The sequence below is a fragment of the Motacilla alba genome, chromosome 5 (assembly GCF_015832195.1).
Source record: "Motacilla alba alba isolate MOTALB_02 chromosome 5, Motacilla_alba_V1.0_pri, whole genome shotgun sequence".
NCBI classification, from domain to species: domain Eukaryota; kingdom Metazoa; phylum Chordata; class Aves; order Passeriformes; family Motacillidae; genus Motacilla; species Motacilla alba.
In genome coordinates this window covers 24,245,655-24,268,454 of record NC_052020.1, presented here as the reverse complement: position 1 = coordinate 24,268,454, position 22,800 = coordinate 24,245,655, and the positions used below count along the sequence as shown (strand labels likewise).

At 47.4% G+C, this 22,800-nt stretch overlaps 1 protein-coding gene across 1 annotated transcript in view; it reads left to right on the top strand.

Annotated features, from left to right (window-relative positions):
* The window catches only part of LOC119702177 (transmembrane protein 263-like), a 201,585-nt gene extending 179,052 nt beyond the window's left edge, over window positions 1-22,533 (top strand). The window contains exon 3 of the mRNA XM_038139714.1: window positions 17,629-22,533. Within this exon, the coding sequence (XP_037995642.1) occupies window positions 17,629-17,915 (287 nt within the window). The 3' untranslated portion in view covers window positions 17,916-22,533. The remainder of the gene's footprint in view (window positions 1-17,628) is intronic.
* The last annotated feature ends 267 nt before the right edge of the window (window positions 22,534-22,800 follow it).

The window sequence follows — 22,800 nt, the reverse complement described above, 5'->3', positions numbered from 1 at the left end:
ATTGAGGGGGATGTTTATGCCAACAAAAGATTTTTGTCTAGACAAACAACATTCATATACTACAGATTTAAGATTTTAAAAGCTACAGGCAGGTAGCATCCTATATTTTTTCTCTAAACCTCCTTGTTAACAATTTCTTATCCAAGTGGTGTAAGGTAGAAATGAAGGCAGAAGGTTTTAAGGAGGTAGAGTGGAGTAAAATTTCAAAGCCTTTCAAACCTTCCTATTCATTCGCTTTCTAGCGTATAGGGTAGTTGGGGGTTAAATGTCTGAGCTGTGGATCTGCAGCCTTTTGCTGGCTGGATTTGCAAAACTGAAGGATTTTTACTTTGATTAACAGGATAATTAATGCTCTATTGTAAGCATAAGCCTCACTGAGCTTTGTAAGTATTAATTTCTTACCTTGACCTCAGAGACTTACCACAATCCTTAATGCTGTACCGACCAGACCTAGGGTGTCTGTTTAAAGACCTCCTGTGCCTTTAGCCAGTGCCTCTTTTCTGCACTGTATTAAGCTCCCCTTTGGCAATGGTGCAATTTCATAGCTCCTAGGTGGTTTTTTTCCAGGTTTCTGTCAATCAGCTTAAAAAATTCTCACTGAGATCATTAATGCAGTGAAGTCATGTGAGCCATGAGAGCCAGGGTCAGGAAGCTGTGAGCCTCTCTGTCACCAGGGGACAGAGGAGAGGAGACTGGTAGCATTATAATGGGGTGGCTTGGATGCCGCTCCCCCATGCTGACCCAACACCAGTTCCCATATCTTTGTCCTCCCATTCCCTCTGCTCCTCCTTTCACAGTGGAAATCAATCCCACAATTGAGTCTAACTTGCAATAAAGTCTTTGTACTTAAGTTGCTGACTCCAGAGAAAAGCTGGATATTGTCATCAGTCATTTTGCCTATAGAGTATCTCTCAGTAGGCAGATTTTCTGCTGGCAGCATCCACTGTCACTCTTGAATCTTTTTGCAAAGTGCCCATTAGGTAGCTCCAACCTATACACTAAACTTGAGAGAATTCAGAGTTACACATCAGGAATCTTTGTTGTTCTGAATTTCCTAACTGAGTGAGTTACTTCATAAGTAACAAACTGATGAACCGTGATCCTGAACAGGAAAGGTTGGGTGTGGGGCCGTTGGTCTGTTAGCTAAGGAGGCTCAGACATGATCTGGGAGATCTCCCAGAAATTAAACAGGTGCCACAGCACAGCTTGTTTAGTGTAAATCAATCAACATTAAATCAACACCGATTCTGTGTTTGCAGGTCTTACATTATAATTAAATGTGAACTTGAGATGCCTGAAAGTTTGCAACCCCTGTTGTGATGCTAAAGTAGTGGGCACCTTCCAAACCTGGGATACATGGCATTTCATCCAGGTGGTTACTGCCCTGCTGACCACACTTGAAAACTTGTGGTGTTTTCTGAGACCAGGAACAGCCTTTCTAGACAGATTTTAGTTTTTCCAGACCTAACAACTGCCTTTTCATTTCCCACTGTTTACGGATGGAAACTTTGGTGTTCCAGAATCTATCATCTTAGTGAAAGCTAATTCCCAGACAAGCTTCAATTTTCCATGGAGAGTCTGGACAGGTTGTGGGGCAGAGGAGGCAGGTGAAGGTAGAAATGAGTGGACTGCAGTGCTGTGTTGCTGTGTCTGTGCTGCAGTTCAGTGGTTTTCCTGGTATTCAAGACCAGCTGGACTGAATACCTAGAAATGCTCCTTCAAACATGCCAGCTCTGTCTTGGTGCTCTGCCTCCTGGGAAGCTCTGGTATGTAGAATCCAACCATCCTCAGGGCTTGCCATAAGAATAAATTTGTAAGCAGACCGGGTTTGGCTCTTGCTGTAACACTCTCTGAAAAGAGCCATTCTTTCTGTCTCTCCTCCACCTCCCTTTCAGAGACATGACCAATGTTTTCCACAAATGGAGAAATTTACAGTTCTCCACATATAGTAGCTCCTGCCAGAAATTTTGTTTTAGTTGCCACAGCAACAACTTAATGGATTTTTAAAGCCCCTGCCACTGGCCATGCCTCTGCCCTGTTTGTTCTTCCTGTGCATTCCCCCAGCACCATGTGAAGCTGCAGAGACAGTGACTGAGAGCTCTAATAACCCAGTAATGGATCCAATTATGGCCTTTGGTGCTTCTGTTGAGAATACATGAATAAGTAAATCCATGCATAAGGATGAAGGAGTGTGTTTTTAAAGCTGCCTGAGCAGTGTCAAGGAGTGGTGGCCAGGTTGCTTTTGCCAGGCCATGGTGGAGGATGGCAGCTGAGGACTCAGCAGCCATTTAGCTCGGGACCATGCCAGCCCACAGGCTCCCTAGCTGATGGCTGTTGTCTTACAGGCATGGCCTCACACCAAGGCATTTGTTTGTGCTTCTTCCAGTTGCACTTCAGATGTCTCTGTGGGACAGCTGAGTGCTGGTGTGTCTACTGACAGAGCCTCTCCCTTGATGGCAGCCCAAACACAATAAAGAGCACTCCATTTTCATTAGTAAGTGTCACTGTGTTCACACGGGTACGAAGGTTGTGGTTGGGAATGGATTGGGCAGGACAGAAAAAGTTCTAGCAGACTTTTGCAAGAAAAGTTGCATGCTTTGAGTGCTGCTCTGTAAGTGCAGGATGATCCTTGCATCCTCTTCTCTCCACCAGAAAATCTGTTTCTTCCTGTATCACTGTGTTTCCTTCACCATCTACTGATAGAAGAGGCATCCATCTTTACCTGGCTGGCACACGTGGTGACACACATCTGTGGCCTTCTATCATCCAGCAGTTGATCAGACAGGGAAAAGTGCCCTCTTCTGTTCCCTTCCTTGTCTGCCTTTTCCAAGCTTATGCATGGAGTGGTAGGAGAATAAATGTATTTTGGACCGTGTCTGTCAGATTTTGAAAAGAAGGAGTCTAAAGTATCATCTGTCCCAGAAGAGAACTGAAAGGACAGATATCTCAGCAGGAGAGGTGGGCTGCAGAGGACCTTTCAACACCTTTCTTTTCCCATTCCCTGCATATCTGTGGTGGCAGGAGCAGATAGTCATACTCCAAGATTCAGGCAGTGAGCTCATCACACCCAAAGTCATTTGTAGGCACCAAATCATACTGTTATGTATATAGAGACATAAATCCTTATGCTTGTTCTAGCTACTCTTCCTCCTCCTAGGTCATCGTCCATTTGTCCCAGGCCCCAGGATTGCACAGCTGCACTGCCTGGGTTTATTTTTCTGGTACTCTCGGAGTGTCTCTATGGATAGGGTCAAACCGACTACCAAGGCCATAGTGGTAATTCCCCAAAGTCAGGCTTCTGTACTTTATGGGTAGAAGTTGGTGTATCTCTTGAGAAAATTATGTCCTGTAAGACACCTAGTGGCCCCTGTAAGCGCAAGGGTGATGGTATCCCATTAGTGTTCAGAAAGATCTGTGAAAGGGATTCAGCATCAGCATTTTCTGGATTGAAACTACAGTTTTCTGAGGAGTTGTTGGAGGGCTGCTTTGCAGATGAACCAGTGAGGAGCAGGCTAGGAAAGGCTAACAATATGTCTGCTATTGGGTGTAGATCTCCCTTTGAAACCTGAGATTCATTTCTATGCGTGTTCGTTCTATATAGCCTTTCTTTCTCAAGTGAGGTCTTGCTTTCCTGCCCTTCAGAGGCTTGCAGAATTCACCAGCCCTTGTTAACTGTTGGAAATCTGAAATATTAGGGTAGGAATTACAGCTTGGAAGAGGTCCCTTGTAGTGGTTTGACCCTGCTGGTTGCCAGGTGCCCACCAAAGCCACTCTTTCACTCCCCTTCTCAACAGGACAGGAGAGAGAAAATATAATGAAAACTCACAAGCTGAGATAAGGCTTAAGAGAGATCACTCACTGATTACCATCACAAACAAAACAGACTCAATATGATGAGATTATTTAATTTATTACAAAGCAAAATCAAAGTAGGATAATGAGAAGTAAAACAAATCTTTAAAACACCCTTCCCCTCCATCCCTCCCTCTTTCCCATGCTTAACTTTATTCCCAATTTTCTACCTCCTCCCCCTCAGAGATTCAGGGAGACAAATGGGGATTATGGTCAGTTCATAATGTGGTTTCTGCCACTGTTTCCTCCTCAGGGGAAAGATGCTTCCCCTGCCCCAGTGTGAGGTCTCACCCAGAGGAGGCAGTCCTCCTTGAACTTCTTCAACACGAGTCCTTCCCATAAACCATAGTTCTTCACAAACTGCTCCAGTGTGGGTCCCTTTCCATGAGTTCCAGTCCTTCAAGAACAGTGTCCAACCTGGATCTGCCACAGGGCCACAAGTCCAACCAGCAAACCTGCTCCAGCATGGGCTCCTCACTCCATGGGTCCTCAAGTTCTGCCAGGAGCCTGGCTCAGCCTGGGCTTCCAGCAGGTCACAGCCTCCTTTGGGCATCCACCTGCTCCAGCTTGGGGTCCTCTGGGGCTGCAGGAGGATCTCTGCACCCCCGTTGACCTCCCTGGGCTGCAGGGACACAGCTGCCCCACAAGGTCTGCTCCACGGGCAGCAGGGGAATCCGAGCTTTGCTTCCTGGAGGACCTCCTGCCACTCCTTCTGCACTGACCCTGGTGTCTGTGCAGTTGTTTCTCTCACATATTCTCACTTCTCTGGCCACAAGTACTTCTGAGCAAAATTTTTTTCCCTTCTTAAGTGTGTTATCATTGAGGCATTACCACCATTGCTGATGGGCTTAGCCTTGTCCAGTGGTGGATCCATCTTGTGTGGGCTGGCATTGGCTCTGTCAGACATGAGGGATAATTCTGAAAGCCTCTTACAGAAGCCAGCCCTGTAGCACCCCAGCTACCAAAAGCTTGCCATGCAAATCTAATACATTTCCGAATTTCTGGTCAGTGAGCCCATTTCACTTCCAGATCCGCCCACATGATCCAGATCCTAAGTTAAAAGTACTCTGCAAAATAAGCTAGTCTTTGATATTTGTCTCCCAGACATCAGGGCGGATAAGAAGAGAGTTAAAGGGTGGCTCATCTCCTCCTTGCTCAGCTGATACCTCCAGGTAAAAGGAGTGATTCTTTCCCCCCCTCTCCTAACCTCACCTAGCTGTGTCACTGGAGAGTTCATTTCTGTTATGCATCATTAATCTGAGTTTCTAATAGCAGTAAAAGACTCTGAACTTGGTTGACAGAGAAGTTAACAACCAGTTTGCCTGAGCCCTAACACTTGATCATTTAGCCTTGGTTATTAACTGCAGGCAAGGACCAGTTTCTGGGAGATAATTGGGGTCATAAACAATAGCTGTGTAATGGAGAGCATGCCCTAGGAGAGGGACTAAACATATTCAGCTGCAAGAAACTTGCTGCCTTTGGATGGCATCCAGGTACTGCCATCAGCCAGCTAGGGAACGGGCAGCCAAGTTGTTGCTGTAGGGGAAGAGAGGCCTTTAGTGCTTGGCAGAATGCAGCTATGCATGCACAGGATGGCCCCAAGCTGGAAAGATGCTTGAATGGAGCCTCAGGAGGCTTGATAAAACTTCTTAAACATCAGTCTGGAAGTTGGCTGTTGGAGGCTGTGTGTCTTTTAGTCCATTTCAGAAATAGGACTTAGCATTTAGGAGTAGTATGTTTTGCGGCCTAATTTTGGTGGTGGCAACTGGATTTTCCAAGTTGAAGGTCCCTCTTGGCCTGCTCTTGGGTGCCTTTTACCTCATGGGGAGAATGTGGAGACCCCTGCTGCAGCCTGAGCTGAAGAACAGTGGCACCTCATCCGTGCTAACACCATCCAGAATGTGGTGGAATGTTTGATTTGGGCCTAGGGAGCTCTTCTGGGCTCTCTGCCTCTTCCAGATGTGCCAGAGGTCCTGTGAGATGTGTCACCCAGTGGCCACTCTGTGGGCCAGTGCCCTTCCCAGCCCTCTCCTCAGAGACCACATGCAGAAGGGCTTCACTGCAGCACCTGGCCTCGGTCTGTGACTCCTGCTCGATAAATTGAGGAGCAGTGGAATTTTCCTCTTGTGCTGGGGTCTCTGTCAGTGTCTCCTGGTCAACAGCTTGAGCAGTGGCTGCATTTTCCTCTTGTGCCAGAGTCTCTGGGTTGCCTGCTTGACACACAGAGAGGGACCAAATTTGCCTCCTCTGGTGCCGGAGGTGCAAGGGGAGTGCAGTGCCCCTCTTCCTCCAGAGCACCAGGCAGGATTGGCTGGTTCTCTGCACTGGTAGGCTTGCCCACCCTGCTGCCCCTCCCAGCTGCTCAGTGGGGCCAGAGGCTTTCAGCCCCTCCAGCACTTCCTTCTTCTTGCCAGTGGCATCATTCGGGTGAAGGTCAGGAGGTGATTTCCACTTGTATTCCTGACAGGAGAGCAGGGGATTTGCAGAGGTTGCCTGACTCCCTCCAGCCAACACCTGCTGAGCCCTGCTTGTGCACAGCAGGCATGAAATGCTAAGTGCAGGAGCTCCTAGGCCATTTAGACTCTGTGTTCTTGGAAAATTAAGATTCTTCTGCTTGGAATCCCTCAATACAGAGTTGATTTTGGTAGGGAAAAGATCCAGAAAAACACCAATAAGAACTAGGAAGGTATTTAAATAGCAAAGTTTTTTGTCTGTAGTTTGTAAAATAAAACTCAGTTTCTGACTACTGAGCCCATTAAGAGACCCTGCTGGGAATACAATATACACTGGGGTCTCCAAGCCATGACAAGATGGTTTGTTTCAGGGGAAAGCTTGTTGGGACTGGAAGATAGCTTGATGGGATTTCTGATGTGGCATCAGCCTCTGATTAGATTCATGTCACTCCAGTCGCTCCCTGTATGCATCTGGTTGGAAACAAAGGGAAGAAAAAATAAAGGTGCAAACGAGTTTCTGTAATGATTGCACTAGCCAAGCTGGAGTGTGGCATGGTGGGATATGGAGTTTCAAAAGTTTTATTCTGTCAAGAAGGAGGGTAGCATGTGCATGCATGGGGACCACAAGCTGAGCTGGAAATCCTTATGTGAGATCTGGGAAGAGCCTGACACATAGATCCTGCAGCTCTGCAGTGTGGTACTTGAAAGCATCCTTGGATGCTCCCTCATTTTTAAAGGAATCAATTGTTCTGCCCTGTTGCTCCCCTCTGTGTACAGAACTGCAGAAGAAAATTTAGGGGAAACAGTAGAGGAGGGTAATGTTGCTCTTAATTTCCCAATAGTAGAAGCATGACAGCATTGCCAGGCCGGGCTGCATCACAGAATCAAGACAGTAAATGTCTTAACTTGAAGGCCTGAAAGGCTGCTGTAGGTTTGCTGCTGATTTTTTTTCACAGAACCCTGTTCTGACAGCCACATTGGCTTTGCTTGGCTTTGCTTCACAACAGGTAGATACCACAGAAGGGTAGTGATCCAGAGGGGTCTTGGATTCTCCGGCCTTTCAGCCTTGTGCAGCACATCACTATCCCAGCCAGGCATATGGGAAGATTTTCAGCAATTGTTAATGCAAATGAGAGCAGAAGTATTAGTAACATTTTTGAAACTGATCATACATTAAATCCCTTCTTGGAACTGGCTTCACCAGACTGAAGGGACATCTTTGAGTTAGGGAAAGTCTTGCTGAAATGGATACAAGACTGTTTGATATTCCCCCTCCCAGTGCAACAGAGATGCACTGGGAAACTCTTCAGGAGAACTAAAACTGGAATAGAGAGGGAATTGGGCTCTCTCACTTCACACACTGTGATTTTACTACTTTGTGGTCAACTGGTCTTCTCCCGGCAGTGACAGAGGATATCCCAAGCTAGAGTCAAGATTGGCTCAGGAGAAAGCCAAGAAGCAATAGGGGCTCCTCCCTTTCAGATAAAGCACAGCCTGCTTATCATGCCCTCCCATGAGAGACTGAGAGTGTAGGGACTGATTTGTGGCAGCAAGCAGGAGTCTCTCTTATTCCAGATATTCCTCCAACTATATGAAGCACTAATCTTAAAGGGAAGCCTAGATATTCTAGCATTTCTGCGAGCAAACTGGACCCTGACTCCATAGCATTCCTGCCACAATATCAAAGGAGTCCAATTTACCTGCAGCACCAGGGAGAGCCCTTCGGTATCCACCCAAAAGCCAAGTGTGCATAGCATCCCTGCTGTGCTGTATTGAAATCTGCCCTGCAAGGAGAAAGGACATGAATATGGAGGGAAGCAAAGGAAACTTTCACACTGGCAGGTTCCTGTTCCTAAGCAGCAGCTCTTTGTCTGTGCAGTGCAGAGGCGAGGTTTGATGTCTCTTTGGGCAGTGTTAGTGCTACCTCTAATTTATGCATTCTAGGCTGAGATTTCCAGGTGATGGGCTCACTGAGGAAACAACAGGTAGGACCAGCTGGCTCTCTCTGAAGTGACAGGGTGAGGGGACACTGAGAGGTTTGGGTGCAGAGCTGGGGGATGATTTTTGCACTAGAATAGATCTAATAGTCTGAGACACAGATGAGTCTTGTCCTTCTCTGTTCAGCCTGGCTGTGGGGGAGGGATGCTCTGCTTGTTTGCTTCCAGAGGCAGCATACCTGCCCACTCATGACTGCAGTGCTCTCCCCTTGTCAGCTGAGATGTGAAACTGAATTTTTGAGGCTAGGCCATCAAATACCTTCCTCTAGCAGAATAATAAAGGCCGCCTATCCTGCCTGTTCCTGGCATACTGGAGCATGAGCAGACAAGCATAACTGTGCCTCCCCAGTAAATACCCCACTCAGCTGCTTCTGTAGAATGCAGCTTTTAGCTTAACTGCCTTGTTATCCTTTGGATAGACAGAAAGACCTCTGGATAGCCTCTGGGATGAATGGGTCATTTCTTTGAGTCAAAGGTCACTTAAAATTTGTGCCTTTGCTTTTTGAGCTGCCATTCATTTTTTTTCTTCAGTTCTTCAGTGTGCCTTGGAGAGGAGTAGGGAACACATAATCAGAATAAATGCAGAATTTCTGATTATTTCACTAGTGCCATGCCAGCCATCCCGCTGAAAAGCATCAGCATCCATTGCTCAACTGCTCCAGGGATGGAAAGAGGAAATATGTGGACCTAGATCCTTCCTTACTACCAAGGCAGGATATGTTCCCAACTTTACTAGGAATATTTTTGGACAAATTCTTGGATATCTCAGCTGTAAAATGCTCAAGTTACAATCATGTGTTTCCTGAGATTAAGAGATTAAACCTTTGATAATATAATGGTACAGTACACAAAATATTCATGGCAGTTTGTGGACAAAAAGAGGGGACTTTTGATGTCTGATCTTGGCAGTCTAGAGCACCTTCCTGTTAGTTAGTCTCACTCCTATGCTTCTCCCCAAACTGCTGCTGGGACCTAACTTCATGTGCTTTTTTTGATAAATTGTGAGTTAGCAATACTGTCGTGGGAAGGACTTTCAGCCTCACTGGACAGAGGAGGCTCAATGGAGTCTGCCTTTGTTTAAAATCCACTGGGTAGCACTGGAGCATGGAAGAAAAGTTATTTCTTACATAAGCTTGGATTATGTTATTTGCTCTCCATTGTTTGTAAGGGCCTCATAGCACCGTGAAAATTACCTTTATTTCTCTATGGATTTTGTCCTTTTTCACTTTACAAATATTGATTTTTTTTTCCTCCTGTGTCTTTATCAGAGCTGAATTAACAAGACTGTTTAACAAGATCCTCTGATTCATTTGTGGTCTTTCTGTGCCAGGTACTATCACAAGCAGCTGAAAGCAGCTCAGTGAAGAATGTGCAACCGTTGCTACAGAATTGACAGAGGAGGTGATATGCCCTGACAAGAGCTGAGCTAGCATGGGTCAAAGAGCAAGCTTAAAAAGATGGTCTCTTCATCCTGGGCACAAATGCTAGGAAGTGCTATTTGTAGGGAATAAAGTTTTCTGTTGGAAAGCTCTCCTTCTCAAACCTTTAAAGCTCAAGGCCACTGAAAATCGTTGAGTCTGCTGGATTACTCCTGTTCCACCCACAGATCCCTGGGTGGGCTCAAGGGTGCATATGCATGGCAAGAGGTGATTCCTGTCCTTGTGATCCAAAATCTCAGTGTAGCAGTGATGAGACTCCAAAAGGAAAAGGAGCCATTGGTGAAGCTTTATGTGCTCCTTCTTGCCAAGCTTTTAAACAAGCCGCTTAACTGCTCCAAGTGCTTGTGGGTGGAGCAAAAAGTGGAAATTGAAGACAGGCAGGAACACAAAGTTCAAACAAGTCAAGTCTGCTGGCCACTTTTAACACAAGTACAGGAAAGGTAGAGCCCAGCTGATAGCTGTCCCTTGCTGTTCATACTTGCCATAATGCACCAGTGCATTTTCTAGCCCAGAGCCCAGAGGGTGGTGAGGGTAGGCAGGAAGCAGTCACCGTGCACAGTTCTTTGCGGCAAGCTGGAATCTCTTGCCTTTCAAGATCATCTTTCCACTCTGTCAGCAGCCTTGAGACATCCTATAGGCTCTTTAGTGACCTGTCTGGCCAGCAGCAAAAGCAAAAGCCTATTTCTGTATCTTTTCCACATGGAGAGAGACATTGCAATGGAGATAGAGGGGGAAATGTCCAGATTTCTTTCTTCTTGAAGGGCCAACACCACTCGCAGTTTTGCTCTTGTTCTCTCCTGTGGGCTCATCTTTCTTACAATCATACACCATAGTAAGAGATGATATTTACATCAAATGATACAAGAGTCTTAAAGTAGCTGCCTATAGAAAGGGTAATTCCTCATCCTTAAGCCCTTGGGAGCTGCATCAGAAGGACGGCAAGCTTCAGAGAACTTTGTCCTGGTGTGCATTTGTTTCTCTCTGAAATGAGAGGCTAAGTCAGTGGGAGCTGGGAGATTGTTTCTAAGGAGTTCTACCAGGCCAACCAGTTAGTGTTCATTAGTATCCCCTCTGCAAAGGGTGGACTTCTTCCTTTCCCAGCTTGCTGGGCTTCGAAGAGCTGGGATTAACTCCTGCCTGGCAGCCCACTCCACTGCAGGTCATGCGGGATCCCCAGCATGTTGTCTGGGCAGTCACACCATCCATGGCTGAAACAAGCCAGGAACGTGGAGAGGAAGCAGAGGAGACATAGCTGTCAGCAGTAATGCTGAGAACTGAGCTGGGTCTCCAGGCTCCTGCCTCATCCACATCCTTTCTAGTAAATGATACTACCTGTCCAGCACCTCACTTGTGTTTTTCTGGAGCACATGGACCATTACCTCTGGACATCCTGTCTTCAGCTTCATTAGAGACCATCTCTATGCACCAGAGTAGCTGAAGTCTTGTAAGAATCAAAGGGTCCCAGGAAATCCTGGTTGAAGGAGACTCTGGCTGTTCCTGGCAAAATGGTATACCTACAAAAAAGAGATATTTCTGGATCAAAAACCCAGTCACCTCCTGCAAAGGAATGGCAAAGCAAAGGAACAACTATTTTTCAAGAAACAGAAACCCATATCAGAGGAGATCCTGGCTCTGGTATTTGAAAGCACTTAGGAAGTGAGAGGATAAGTTTATGCTTCTCCTCCAGTTAGTATCTCTTATAATATAGCTGCACTTGAGCCATTTAGTGTGTGGGTTTGTGTGTTGTGGCTAGCAGTGTCCTTGCGCTGACTCAAGCCTGGTCAAATCCCTTGACCACTGGGTTATTACCTGCTCTGAGGCCAATCTCCCTAAATTCTTTCTTCAGTGAAAGTTTGAAGAATATTGTCGTGTTTTTACAAAGAGTTTCTGTTTTGGTGACACGAAGCTTCCCAACAAAGAGAGTCAGGAAGCTCCCAACCAGCTGAGCCTCACACTTCCAGAGTCAGAGCTTTGGCTGCTTCTCCCCCAGGGCTCAGCTGAGGAAAACAAGCCACTCCATATCACTGTTCATTTACCCTCCTGAACCCTGTCTCTCAGTGCTTCAAGGTAGATGCTTCAGCAGTTAATACTGCTCCTGGGGCATGTGCAAGGAACAATTAAAGCTCATTGTGCCAGTGAAGAGCCCTGGGGTGAGCTGGGCTGCGGAGACAGCTGCCCCATTTTGCTGTGTGCAGCAGCTTCCTGAATAGTCCTGTTGCAGAGAGACGAGTACGTTTTGCTGATTGCAGAGTTAAAGTTTAAAACTCCAGGGCTAAACTCCATGTGGCATTTCTAGGCTTTTTGCTGGTGGCAGCCATCGAGGTTTGTAGCATTTGGTGCCTGGGCAGAGCAGGGCTGGGTAGAGCCCAGCTGCTGAGCCTGCAAAGCCTTTTCCAACAGCTGCGGCATGGGGCTGGTGGCAGGAGAGAAGCACGAGCGTTTGAAGAACAAACACTTTGTAGCGCTCCCTTTAACATTTTGCCTGTGACACTGCAGGATCTAGATCTCTGATCCAAAAATGACAAAAAGGATACGAACAGCAGTTCCTTCCTCCCAGACATAAATGCCTGTTACAGATGTGACCTGCAAGGTTCAGCTAAGCTTTCTCCAGCAGCAGACAGGGCTTGGAAGAAGGCAGTGTAGGTCATTCTCTGGAGAAGGGTCCTGCTGGGTGATGGACAGTGAGATTTCATTTGTGCCCAGCAGTCAGAGTGGTCTCTGCCTGCTTCAGCTGCTTGTGCCAGCTGAGGAGCGCATCACCCAAAACGAAGGTCTCGGCTGCAGGACAAACTTGTGTAGCCCCACAATAGCAGGCTGGTGTGCATGGGGGTGGGGCAAGTTTTCTTTTAATCTTTGTGATTTGTCTGGAAATCGGAAACCTGTCCGGAGATAAACTGGAAGTTGTCATTGGTGTCTTCACTGAGAATGGGACCAGGAATCATATCAGTGCCAGTCGTGATGATACAAGTACAATTTCCTTGTTTAAAGCACTGCACCAACTGTACCTAATTAACCTTCATGACAGCACAGCAATACAAGGAAATAGGGATCATTAACTTCAGTTTTGCTTTACAGAAAGGGAAGAGAAACATCAGTGCCAGCCCCATTCATTTCAAATTGAGGTAGGCTTGAAAAAGTCACAAGGTTAAAAAAAATAATCCACTTGGAGTTCTCAGAGCATTAAGAGTGCACTTGAATCAAACTTTCAGTTTTTTCTCCAAGAAACATCAGGACTGGAAAGTTCTCTCCCATATATGCTTGTTTGTGACTCAACAACCAGGGCTTTCAGAAAATCACACATTTTCAGTCACAGTGGGGCAGAGGCAGTAAAGGTCAGAATGACTTCCTCAGTGTTGCTTAAAAAAGAGCTGGGAAAAGATGGAACTAAACTGTGTGAGTAGTTGACCCTCACCCCCTGCTTGTTCCTCCAGACCAAACATTTTTCTAGGTGAGGGAACCTGCCTAAATCAACCAGTGGCCACTTAATAGCTGTCAGAGGAGTAATTCAGGTTTGAACTAGTGACCTCACCCCTTCCTCTCACATCTGCTGAGGGATAGACTGATGACATTGCCTGTTTTTAGTAGGCCTCTGAGCAGCCTGGCTTTTTTGTCTGGGGCCCAGTAGGAATGGAAAGATGCAAAACTATTGCTGCTCTCTGACTCTGCTTTCCTGGCTTGGGGCTGTTTTTATAAGGTAGTAGGAAAGAGCAACTTGCACAAGTCCTTCTTAAAGTAAAGAGTTCACTCTGCCTGTCAAATCACCTGCTGGCAGGGGCTGAGGGCAAGGGTAGTGCCTGTGCAATTTGTACTGGGCACCAACACCAGCTCGCATTTTGTCTCTCCAAATGACTGCAGTACAAAACCCTGAAAAGTGTCATGGCAACACAGAAAGTTGTATCTGTTATTAACAATCTCACTTCTGCCCGATCCAGAGATGCTGTTAGGATCAGGTGAGAAGAACTGCCCTGGTGGGCAGGAGCCCTGCTCTGCAAGAGAAGCCAGTGGGGAGTGCAGGTGGCGGTGGCCAAGGAGGAGAGTGTGGGGAGACTCCTCTGTTGTGTGGGGTGCCAGCCCCAGCCCAGAATGCAGGCATTGATACAGGAGAGCCTTTTAATCAACTCTTTTCTCTTACTTCTTCTGTTCTAAGCTGCCATGGGGTGGGTGAAGTGAAGCTGAAGGGACCCTTGAAAAGGCCAGGTCATTGATGGGGAGGAAAAAGGGCTCTGCAGATTATGAAGAGCTTTCATGAGCAGCATGGGCTGCTCCAGGGAACAGAACTGTTTCCCTGCTTAGGCGGTGTGTCTGTCTCTCTGATTATTTTGTGTATTTCATCTCTGCTGTCTGTCTTGCTCTTAATCTGGACTCCTCTGTGCCAACAAAATGCTTAGCTCGCTCCATTGTCTGAGAGACTAATTTGCACTGTAAATCTGATGCTTATCTTACATGACAGCTTACTGTGGGGTTTATTGCAATCCTGAAAACAAACTAACCAGGGATAGCTTGAAAGCTTTCAAAGCATCATCTGGAATATAGAACAAATTTGACCCATTTCAGCTTGCCACCAGGTTAAGATGTGGTCCTGTGTGGTTGGGGTCACCAGGGATTTATCTTTTGCTGTTCAAATCTATTCAAACCTGAGCATCTTTGGGTTTTGGTTTAGTTTCTTGTACATTTGGTTGATACGTTTGGGGTTTTTTTGGTGTGGCACATCTGCTTTGTGTTGGAGCTGTTAGAGTGCTTCTGCAACAGCCTCCCACCCTCCCAGGGCCAGATCTTCCATCCCTTCTGCCTGAGGAGTTTTAAGGACTGTGAGAGTGGCTGCAGACCAGGTGCAGGCAGTGTGCAAGCACTGGTGCTCCAGTGAGCTGTAGCTTTATTGTCTCTGCCAAGCTTTAGCAGAAAGAACCTTTGTCCTTGCCTTGTCTTCGTTAGTGTCTCCTGACACATTGTCCAGTATGTTCTGCTCTCTGCTGGCAGAGTAACATCCTCCCTCAGTCTCATCTGCAGTTGCCACCTTCTCTCTGGTCCGTAGGCTGTCCACTTGCAGGCATTCACATTCCATGTAAGAGATTCTTACACTAGTGTAGTTCAGATAGCTGGGCAGCTCCAGAGGCATAAATCTCCCTACAGATAAGTTCCAGGTAGCCTAAGATGCAGTTTTACTGGGGGAGAGCCAGAAAGATTATTGCTACATTGATATAGGTCTTGGTTCTGCAGCTGAGCATGCCAGTAGGTGTTTAATGCCCAAAGCTTCTGCATTGCAGTCCTCTGGGACACAAAGGATCCGTTTCCTCACATGGGGAGCAGGAATACAGACCTGCCATGCTTGAAGAATAGTGGTTGTTTGGAGGACCACTCTGGCTTTTACCTAGTCCTGCTTTACAGTTGCATGGATTTCTGGACCCCTTAGTTCTTCCTGCCCTTGGACTGCAGAAATGGCTGTACTGGATAAGCACTGTGGAGCAGTTGAGGACTAGCAGCTAAACTGGACATGGAGCCAATGAGTCTCAGGAATATTGAGGGACAGGAGAAAAAGAAAACCTCTTGAGAAACTGTTGAGGAATAGGTAAGGAATAAGTTGTATACTGGGTAGAACTGTACACTGGAAACTCTGTACTGGCCCTTCTCCAGCTCCATATTTCAGTCCACGTTATCAGATAGATGTGCAATTTAAGGCTCATTCCAAGTCATCAGAGCCAGTGAACATCAGACTCCCTGCTCAAGGGAGACCTTTGTTCAGACTGGGAGAAGCTATGGGGAATGTATGAATCCAAGAAAACTCCAAACTCTGCAGAATTTTAGAAGAATGCAGGACAAAAATATCTAGGGAAGGATCATCACACCGCCTGATTCTGGTTTAGGGTTAAGATTGAGAGAGTCAAAGAGCCTACAGCTCCAGGAACACTGGGGCTTGAAAAGGCATGGCACCACTGCCATGCTAATCGCAGCAGGGCCCCAATGTTGCTACTCCCACATTTTTCTGATATGGAGACCCTTGGTGTTGTATTTGGGTTCCTCTTAGGCTAATGGGGAATATTTCAGCACCTTCTGCTGGGCTGTGATAAGCAGGATCTGGATGCTTTCACAAAAAAATGGAGTCTGATATTGCTTTACTTTATGCAAATACAACAAAACTGCAGTGATTGAACAGCCGGCAATATCCTTCTGTCTCCTCTCCACCTAACAAGATGCTCCAATGAATAAAGCCATGGGAGCTTCCATCCTTCAGGAAAAGATCTAACAAAACTTTTGAATAACCAAATATGTGCCAGCATCATTCTCAAGTAACTGCTATTTAGCTTTTTACAGACCTAACTCATGTTCTGCCTTTTTTTTTTTTTACCTTTTTTGTCTGCATTCTTTTGCTGATGCTCACTTTGTGATTCATCGTGAGGGGGATAACACGGCCTATAAACATTTAGGTTTTCTGCTCCTCTGACACAACTTCTTGTCCGTCTAAAAATTATTCCCACTTAGCACCGTCTGCAGTTGCAGAAGCACAAATGCTCACCACTTTGCTGTCTTTGTAACAGAGCCGGAAATACAATATTCATTACCCCAGCTGAAGCTATTTTCTTTCACTGTGAGGTCAGAGGCATATATTTCATGCTGGAGAATTAGGAAGATTAACAAGTAGGGTGGACTGGCCACTTTCTGAACTGAATCAACCTCCCAGAATGGAAACTTCAATGGATTTGATATCACCTGCCCACCACCTCTACTTTTGTGGGTGTTGTCACTTGTATTTGAACACAGCACAAGCTACAGTGGAATAATAAAAGCAGAAAATTAATTTTCATAGTTGGACCTGCAAACCTTCCACACCAGCTCCCCATGGACTTCAGGGTGAAGGCACTCCTTTTTTTCCTGCCGGGATTGCTTTACTGTGTTTTTCAATTATTAGTAACTCATCTCAAGGACAGAACTGGCAGTGAATCAGAAGTCAGAGTATCCAAAATACCTTGGCCCATGAAAAGAGCTGCTCTTGCTTTGCTGCCTGCACACCACTTTGTTAGCTGATGCAGAGGGAGAGGGTTGTGTGCAGGCCAGCAGGAGAGTTGTCAGGTTTGAATCCTGTGAGAAGCAGTTTAGAGTCAACCCTTTCCCAAGAAGTGGTTGAGCTGTGAACATTATATCTGCAGTGTTGTGGGCAGGTGTGATGGCAGCTTGGGTGGGTCTATCATGCTGGCCTTGATCCAGCTGGCACAGGTAAACCAGCAGTGACACAGTGTAGTAACTTAAGCACTGTCTTAACACTATTAAATACATAGCTGGGATCTCTGGAGGGCTTGTACAACCCGAGGTGACGTTTCTGTCACTGTATCTTTGCTGCAGTTTGCTATCTCTGCTCACTCAATTACAGCTCTCGCAGATAAGTCTGTGCTGTGCCTCAGTTCCACATCTGACACGAGCCCAGGCCTGCTTCCAAACAGATGCTTCTGAGGACCTGCGGGCCACACAAACATCAACTGTTGCTGTCTGTAGTTCATGCCTCCTGTGCTGGCATTAGTCTTTGTGATTTACTGGCATTAGCCAACACGCATGGGAGGGGAATTATATCTCTTGTAAAGTGGGATTTGCTTTGCAGTGCAGCACAAAGGCTTGCAAGTTTGGGGCTGTAACTGACCTGCCTTTTTTCCTTCTCTGTCGCACAGGCAATTCTGTTCCCACTCGTACCCTCTCAAAGTCCTTTCCTGCTATGCCGTAGGCCTGGGATTGCCTTGGTTTCTCCTTCAGGCACCAAGAGGTCTAGGGCTGCAAGGCAATGGGTTATGCACATGAAAGCATGTGCCATGTGCCAGGACAACCATCCTCGGCTGGAAGGGGTGCCCAGGGAGGTCTCCAGCATGACCACTTCTGACATTCCCTTTCTCTCTCTCCCCACAGATGCCAGCAAGGACCACCCACAGCAGCAGGCAGGAGTCATCTGGAGAGTGACAGGTGGCCTATTCAGTATCACCCGGGGAGCTGTGGGGGCCACACTGGGAGGAGTTGCCTGGGTGGGCAGCAAGAGTCTGGAGCTCACCAAAACAGCTGTGACCAGTGTCCCCGCTGCTGGCGTTGGACTGGTGAAGGGCAGCGTCTCAGCAGTGACCGGCGGCGTCGGAGCTGTGGGCAGCGCGGTCGCCAGCAAAGTCCCTTTCACGGCAAAGAAGAAGGACAAGGCTGACTAATCCCTGTCACGGCTCCCTTCCAAAAGATCAACCTGCCCATTCTGTCCCCCTACCCAGCACCTCTTTGAGTTGGAACCAGCCGCTTCAGGGAGGGTCGAGCACCCAAGCAGACTCTGGCTGCAGCCTGCTCAGCACCGCCTGCCTAGCTCAGAGCTCACAGAGCCACTGTCAATGCCTTTCACTCCCGTCACCTACTGGGAACCATCTTTACTCTGAGGACTTTAACGGCGCGGTTGTCTCTGTCTTGTAGTTTCCTTTTTCCCTTCTTGTTCTTGTAAGCATGGAGGGATGGGAGAAGGCATCAGGCTCCATCTGCCTGGAGGGGAAGGTAGTAACAGGGGATGGGGGGAACTATGCCTAGCTTGAAGTGTGGGTTGTGTAGTCAAATTCAACTTCAGCTGGGAAGACAGCCTCTGAAACACCCCTTCCCACTGGAAGGTGTGTTTGGGAGGTGTGCCTGGCAGAGAACTGCAGAAGTCCCATCGACACAAAGGAGAGATACTGTGAAGAGGGGGAAGCCTCCCTCCTGCCCTGCACCTCTTACCTTTTCTTTGCAGGGCCCATCCCCACAAGCTGCTCCCCGTCACTCTCTGGCTGAATTGAACCCTTCAGAGAGGCAACCCTCAAGCTCAGCAGAGCAGCTCTGGGGTGATGCCACACCAGAGCATGATACATCCCAGACCATCAACTTCTGCACAGATTTTCTCGGTGAGAGGGAGGAATATAAAAGCTGCTGTATGTTCCCATTTGGGGAAGGAGCTGACAGTGGCACTTGCTAGGCCTCTTTGATATTGCAGTACAGGCAGTGATGTTCCACAGAGAGACCAGGCCTTTTGTTTGACCCTTGAAGTCCTTCCAGTATCCCACTCTGTCACAAGGGTGTTTTGTCTCTCGGCCACACTCACACTCCACAAACGTCACTAGTAACCAGGATCAAGTGTGTTCCCAAATGCCATCCAAATTCTGCTGCAGGAATGGAGGGGAAGCTGAGAGTCTTGCTCTCCTCACCACTCAGCACCCTCCCTGGGAGCGGGGGCCTGGGTGTGAGTGGGCTGCACTGTGTTGGAGAACACTTCCCAAGGGGCTGAGCGTGCTCCGACAGCAGTTAGCCTGCACAGAGCACCAGCAACTCCTCTTCTGCACGCTGCTCCTGCGGCCCCAGCCCGGCTCCTCTAAAGGACCATGTTGCACTAAATAGCCCACCTGTAGTCGTAGTGCTGCAGAAACCCAGACACCTGCATCCATCTGGGAGTCACAGCCATCCTCACCCTGGCCCGTGACGCCCAAGGGGCCGTGTGGCATTGTACCCACACATACAAACACAAACGTGCACTCACTCACTCACTCACTCCCTCCAAGGTCCCCTGTAATTCTTGGGATGAGGAAAGCCCCAGGCTTCACCATTAACTCTGCTGCTCCTGGCTTTGGCAGGTGATTTGCCTTGGTCTGTAAGTGTTGGATGCATAGGCAAGTGAAGCAGTGCTTGTGCTGTATTTTATAAACATGCATCTGTTTTAACGTGCGTGTGTACGTGTAAGTCCACAGGCATGTCTTCAGCCAGGGAAACAAACCTGTGCCACTGCCACAGAGCAGTTCACACAGTCATCTTTGGCACTTTCAGCATATAGTTTTTATATAGGGTCCTAGTCAAAAGAAAAATCATGTTTTAGAGGATGTTTTGCCCTCTGTTGCCCAAGAGCATAGTTTATTGAAACCAAAGGAATGTGAAAAATCCCCTTTCTCCTGTCTGTGCTGTTTATTTTCTCTCAGCCCTATCTTTTGGACGTTGAAGCCAACTTTCTTGATCTTCATTTCCCCTTGGAGGTCGTTGCACTTCCTGACTGCTCTCTTGTGCTTAGGACTTAGACATCAGGGAATATTTAAGTACAACACCCACACACCCCCGCTACCATTTTTGCTGAATGTTCTTGAGCTTGTGATGCAGTTTTCCTTCTGACCTTTATTAAATCCACATTTTGGGATGTATGTTGCTGTGTCCCCCTGATAATCATGCTGGTGTTAGTCACTCTCCATACCCTTTGCTAGGTAGCCCCTGCTGTTTGCAGTGGTAAGAAGCTGCTGATCTCCACAGTTTGCTATTCTTGATAGCATGAGAAAAGTTTAACTTACATTTTTGTTTCTGAAGAGGAATCAGCATTTGGTAGGTGTGTGCATTTCCTCACTTCGTGTCCTTTGTTCAGGTGGAGGCCAAGTTGACCCTGACATGCCGGTTTTGTCTCTGAAGGCAGTGGCTTCACAGAAAGATCAGGCCTTGATGTGTGCCTGTACTTTGCTGGGATGCTCGTGGCAGTTGTCAAGGCCAGAAGAAGTCCTGTCTGTTCTCCCTTTGTCTCAAACGCCCTGCAAAGCTGGAGGACAGTTTGCACTGCATGGATCTCTGCTCACTGCTCTCCCTGTGCACAACTCGTCTCTTATTCCAGATCACAGACTGCCTCTGAAGTGAGCTCTAGCCCCAAAGCTGAAAGCTGCTTGTGTGTAACTAGCTGCATTGTCACCAACCCTCTGAGAAAGATAGCTTCTGGCCAATTGGGACAGAAGAGTCTTCTTCCTAAATGTATCTCCTAGGTCTTGGACAGAAGAAGATAGAATCTAAGAACCTTCAGCAGCCAGCCCTGAGTGGGTGGTGGGAGGCTGATTGTGCTTTTAGCTAAATAGTCTCACACAGGCTCTTGCTGGGGGAGGCAGTACATCCTGCCCAAGCTGTTGTCTGCAGGCCCTGTGTGTACACAGCAGGCATGGCAAATGGGATAAAAGTGATGTAAGGAAGGACACTGGGGCCCTGAGGGTTTCCCATATTTTTATTTCTTCTCTTCTGTGCATCCTTGCGGGAAATAGAGTAAAGCCTATCATTTGTCTAGAACTGCCGTTGCCTTGCAGGATGGCCTGGAGAAGGAGAGATGAGCTGGAGAGGAGAACTCACAGCCTAAATCTCTGTTCTTACAGCCCAGCTAAAGGACAGCTCAGGGACCATGAGTAGCAAGAGATCAAATCAGCAGGCAGGGGTAGAAGATGAAATCTACTCTGAAAACAAGGCCTCACACTGCTAAACAGGCATTCAGGAATAAGAGAGCTCTGCAGGACTCAAAGGCTTTAAGAAAGTCTGTGCTAGGCCTGCTCAGTTCACCATGGTGACCCAGTCCCAGCCTGCTTTTCTGGGCATTTACAGTGCCAGAGCAGATGAAAAACAGGATCAGTCTTCCCAGTCTAAAAGTAAAGATGTCTTCTGACAGCTTCGGTTGCAGGACAGTGGGATCTGGATTGGATGGGAAAGCTGGACAGTGGGATCTGGATTGGATGGGAAAGCTGTTGGCTCTTGTCAGATGCCCTCTCTTTCCTCCTCCAGCCACCTGGGCCACCAGTGCAGCCCTTCTCTCACTGCCCGTTCATGGTACGAAGGGCAAAAACTCTGTTGTGCATAAATCCCATGGCTACTGGATGGGGTAGCTTGGTACAAAATAGGAGGGGGTGGCATCGGGGTAGAGGGAAGGACTAAAGGGAGTTGATACACAGAAGATGAGGAGAGAGTGGTGTGACAAGAGGAGTTGAGGAGCGAGGGAACAAGAAAACGACCATGGAAAGAATTTGTTTCTTAGGACAGGCTTTGAATCAGAAGATGAGTGCAATGGAGTTTGTCCTAGGGAAGAGTACAAAAAGGGGAGTGGGTCAATGTGGGTTATGGTGTGTGGTGGTGGTACATGCCTGGCTCGTGCCCTGTTTCCATAGTAATGATGATTGCTAGCAATTTCCATTTAGGTAGATCAGTGAATGGTTGAAGCATCAGATCTGCTCCCTTCTTATCACCCACCCTTCCCAAATCTCCCCCAGGCTTTTTGTCATGATCTCCTCATGATGGGGCTGGGTCTCCCCCATGGTGGAGGTGGGATGTGGCCGTGTTCACAGCCCTGTCTCCCACCTTGCCTGGATGTTCCCTGTGCCTGATGAACGTGTCCTGGCTGAAAGGAAACCCACAGGTGCATCCTCTCCTCCCTTTTCCCTGACCTTAGTCTCATTATCCTTTACTTTTTTATCCCTCCCTTAGCTTTCAGTCTTGCCCGTGGATAGAGCTCCCCAAAGCTTTTGCTGAGACCTTCATTAAACATCCACACTCACAGTGTCTGGGAAGGCAGAGGGTGATTGCCCCCGCAGCTCCCCTGGCTGGGAGAGAAGTGCATGTCTTCCACCCCTCTCTGTCCCCTTGTGTTTTGTGTGTGGAAAATCTTAACCCACTTCTTTTTCTCTGGGTTCCCTTGTTGGCTCTTATCCCTGTGGGTGGGTCATTTCCGTGTCTCCATTGCAAAGTCATCCTTGTAAAAACAACAGCGTGAGTGGGAATATGGAGATGGTTAGAGAGAGCCGCAGAGCCAGGGCCCAGCTCTGCTTCTGTAGGAGCTGAGGAGGCCTTTGGCAACCCAAAACTGTGGCCACGCGGTCCTGTGCACAGTGCTGGGCTCCAGAGAACACTTTTGTTCTTTATCATTTCATTGTCTGTAATTGGTTTCCTACTGAATTTGTTTGCTTGGTTTGTTTTGCAGTGTGTTTCTGGGAATATTCTGCATCTCTGTATTTTAATTACAGTAAAATTTGAGGATAAAAACCATGATTATGCTGGCTCTTGTTCCTAGTGGGGGGAAATGAGGAGAGGAAGCACAATTGAAGGAAGATGTTAGAGATTCCTTGGGAAATTAGATCTCTCCCCTAAGGGCTCTAGATGAGGTACCAAGCAAGGCAGAATCTCCATCCCTGCTTAAACTAGGACATAGCTTTCAAGCGTGGTTCAAAAGCCATTTTGCTGCAGGCACCTTTCCTGATTGGAATGGTAAGAACAGTTTGGATAAGACTTCTAAACTCAATTTTTTGTGTTGGT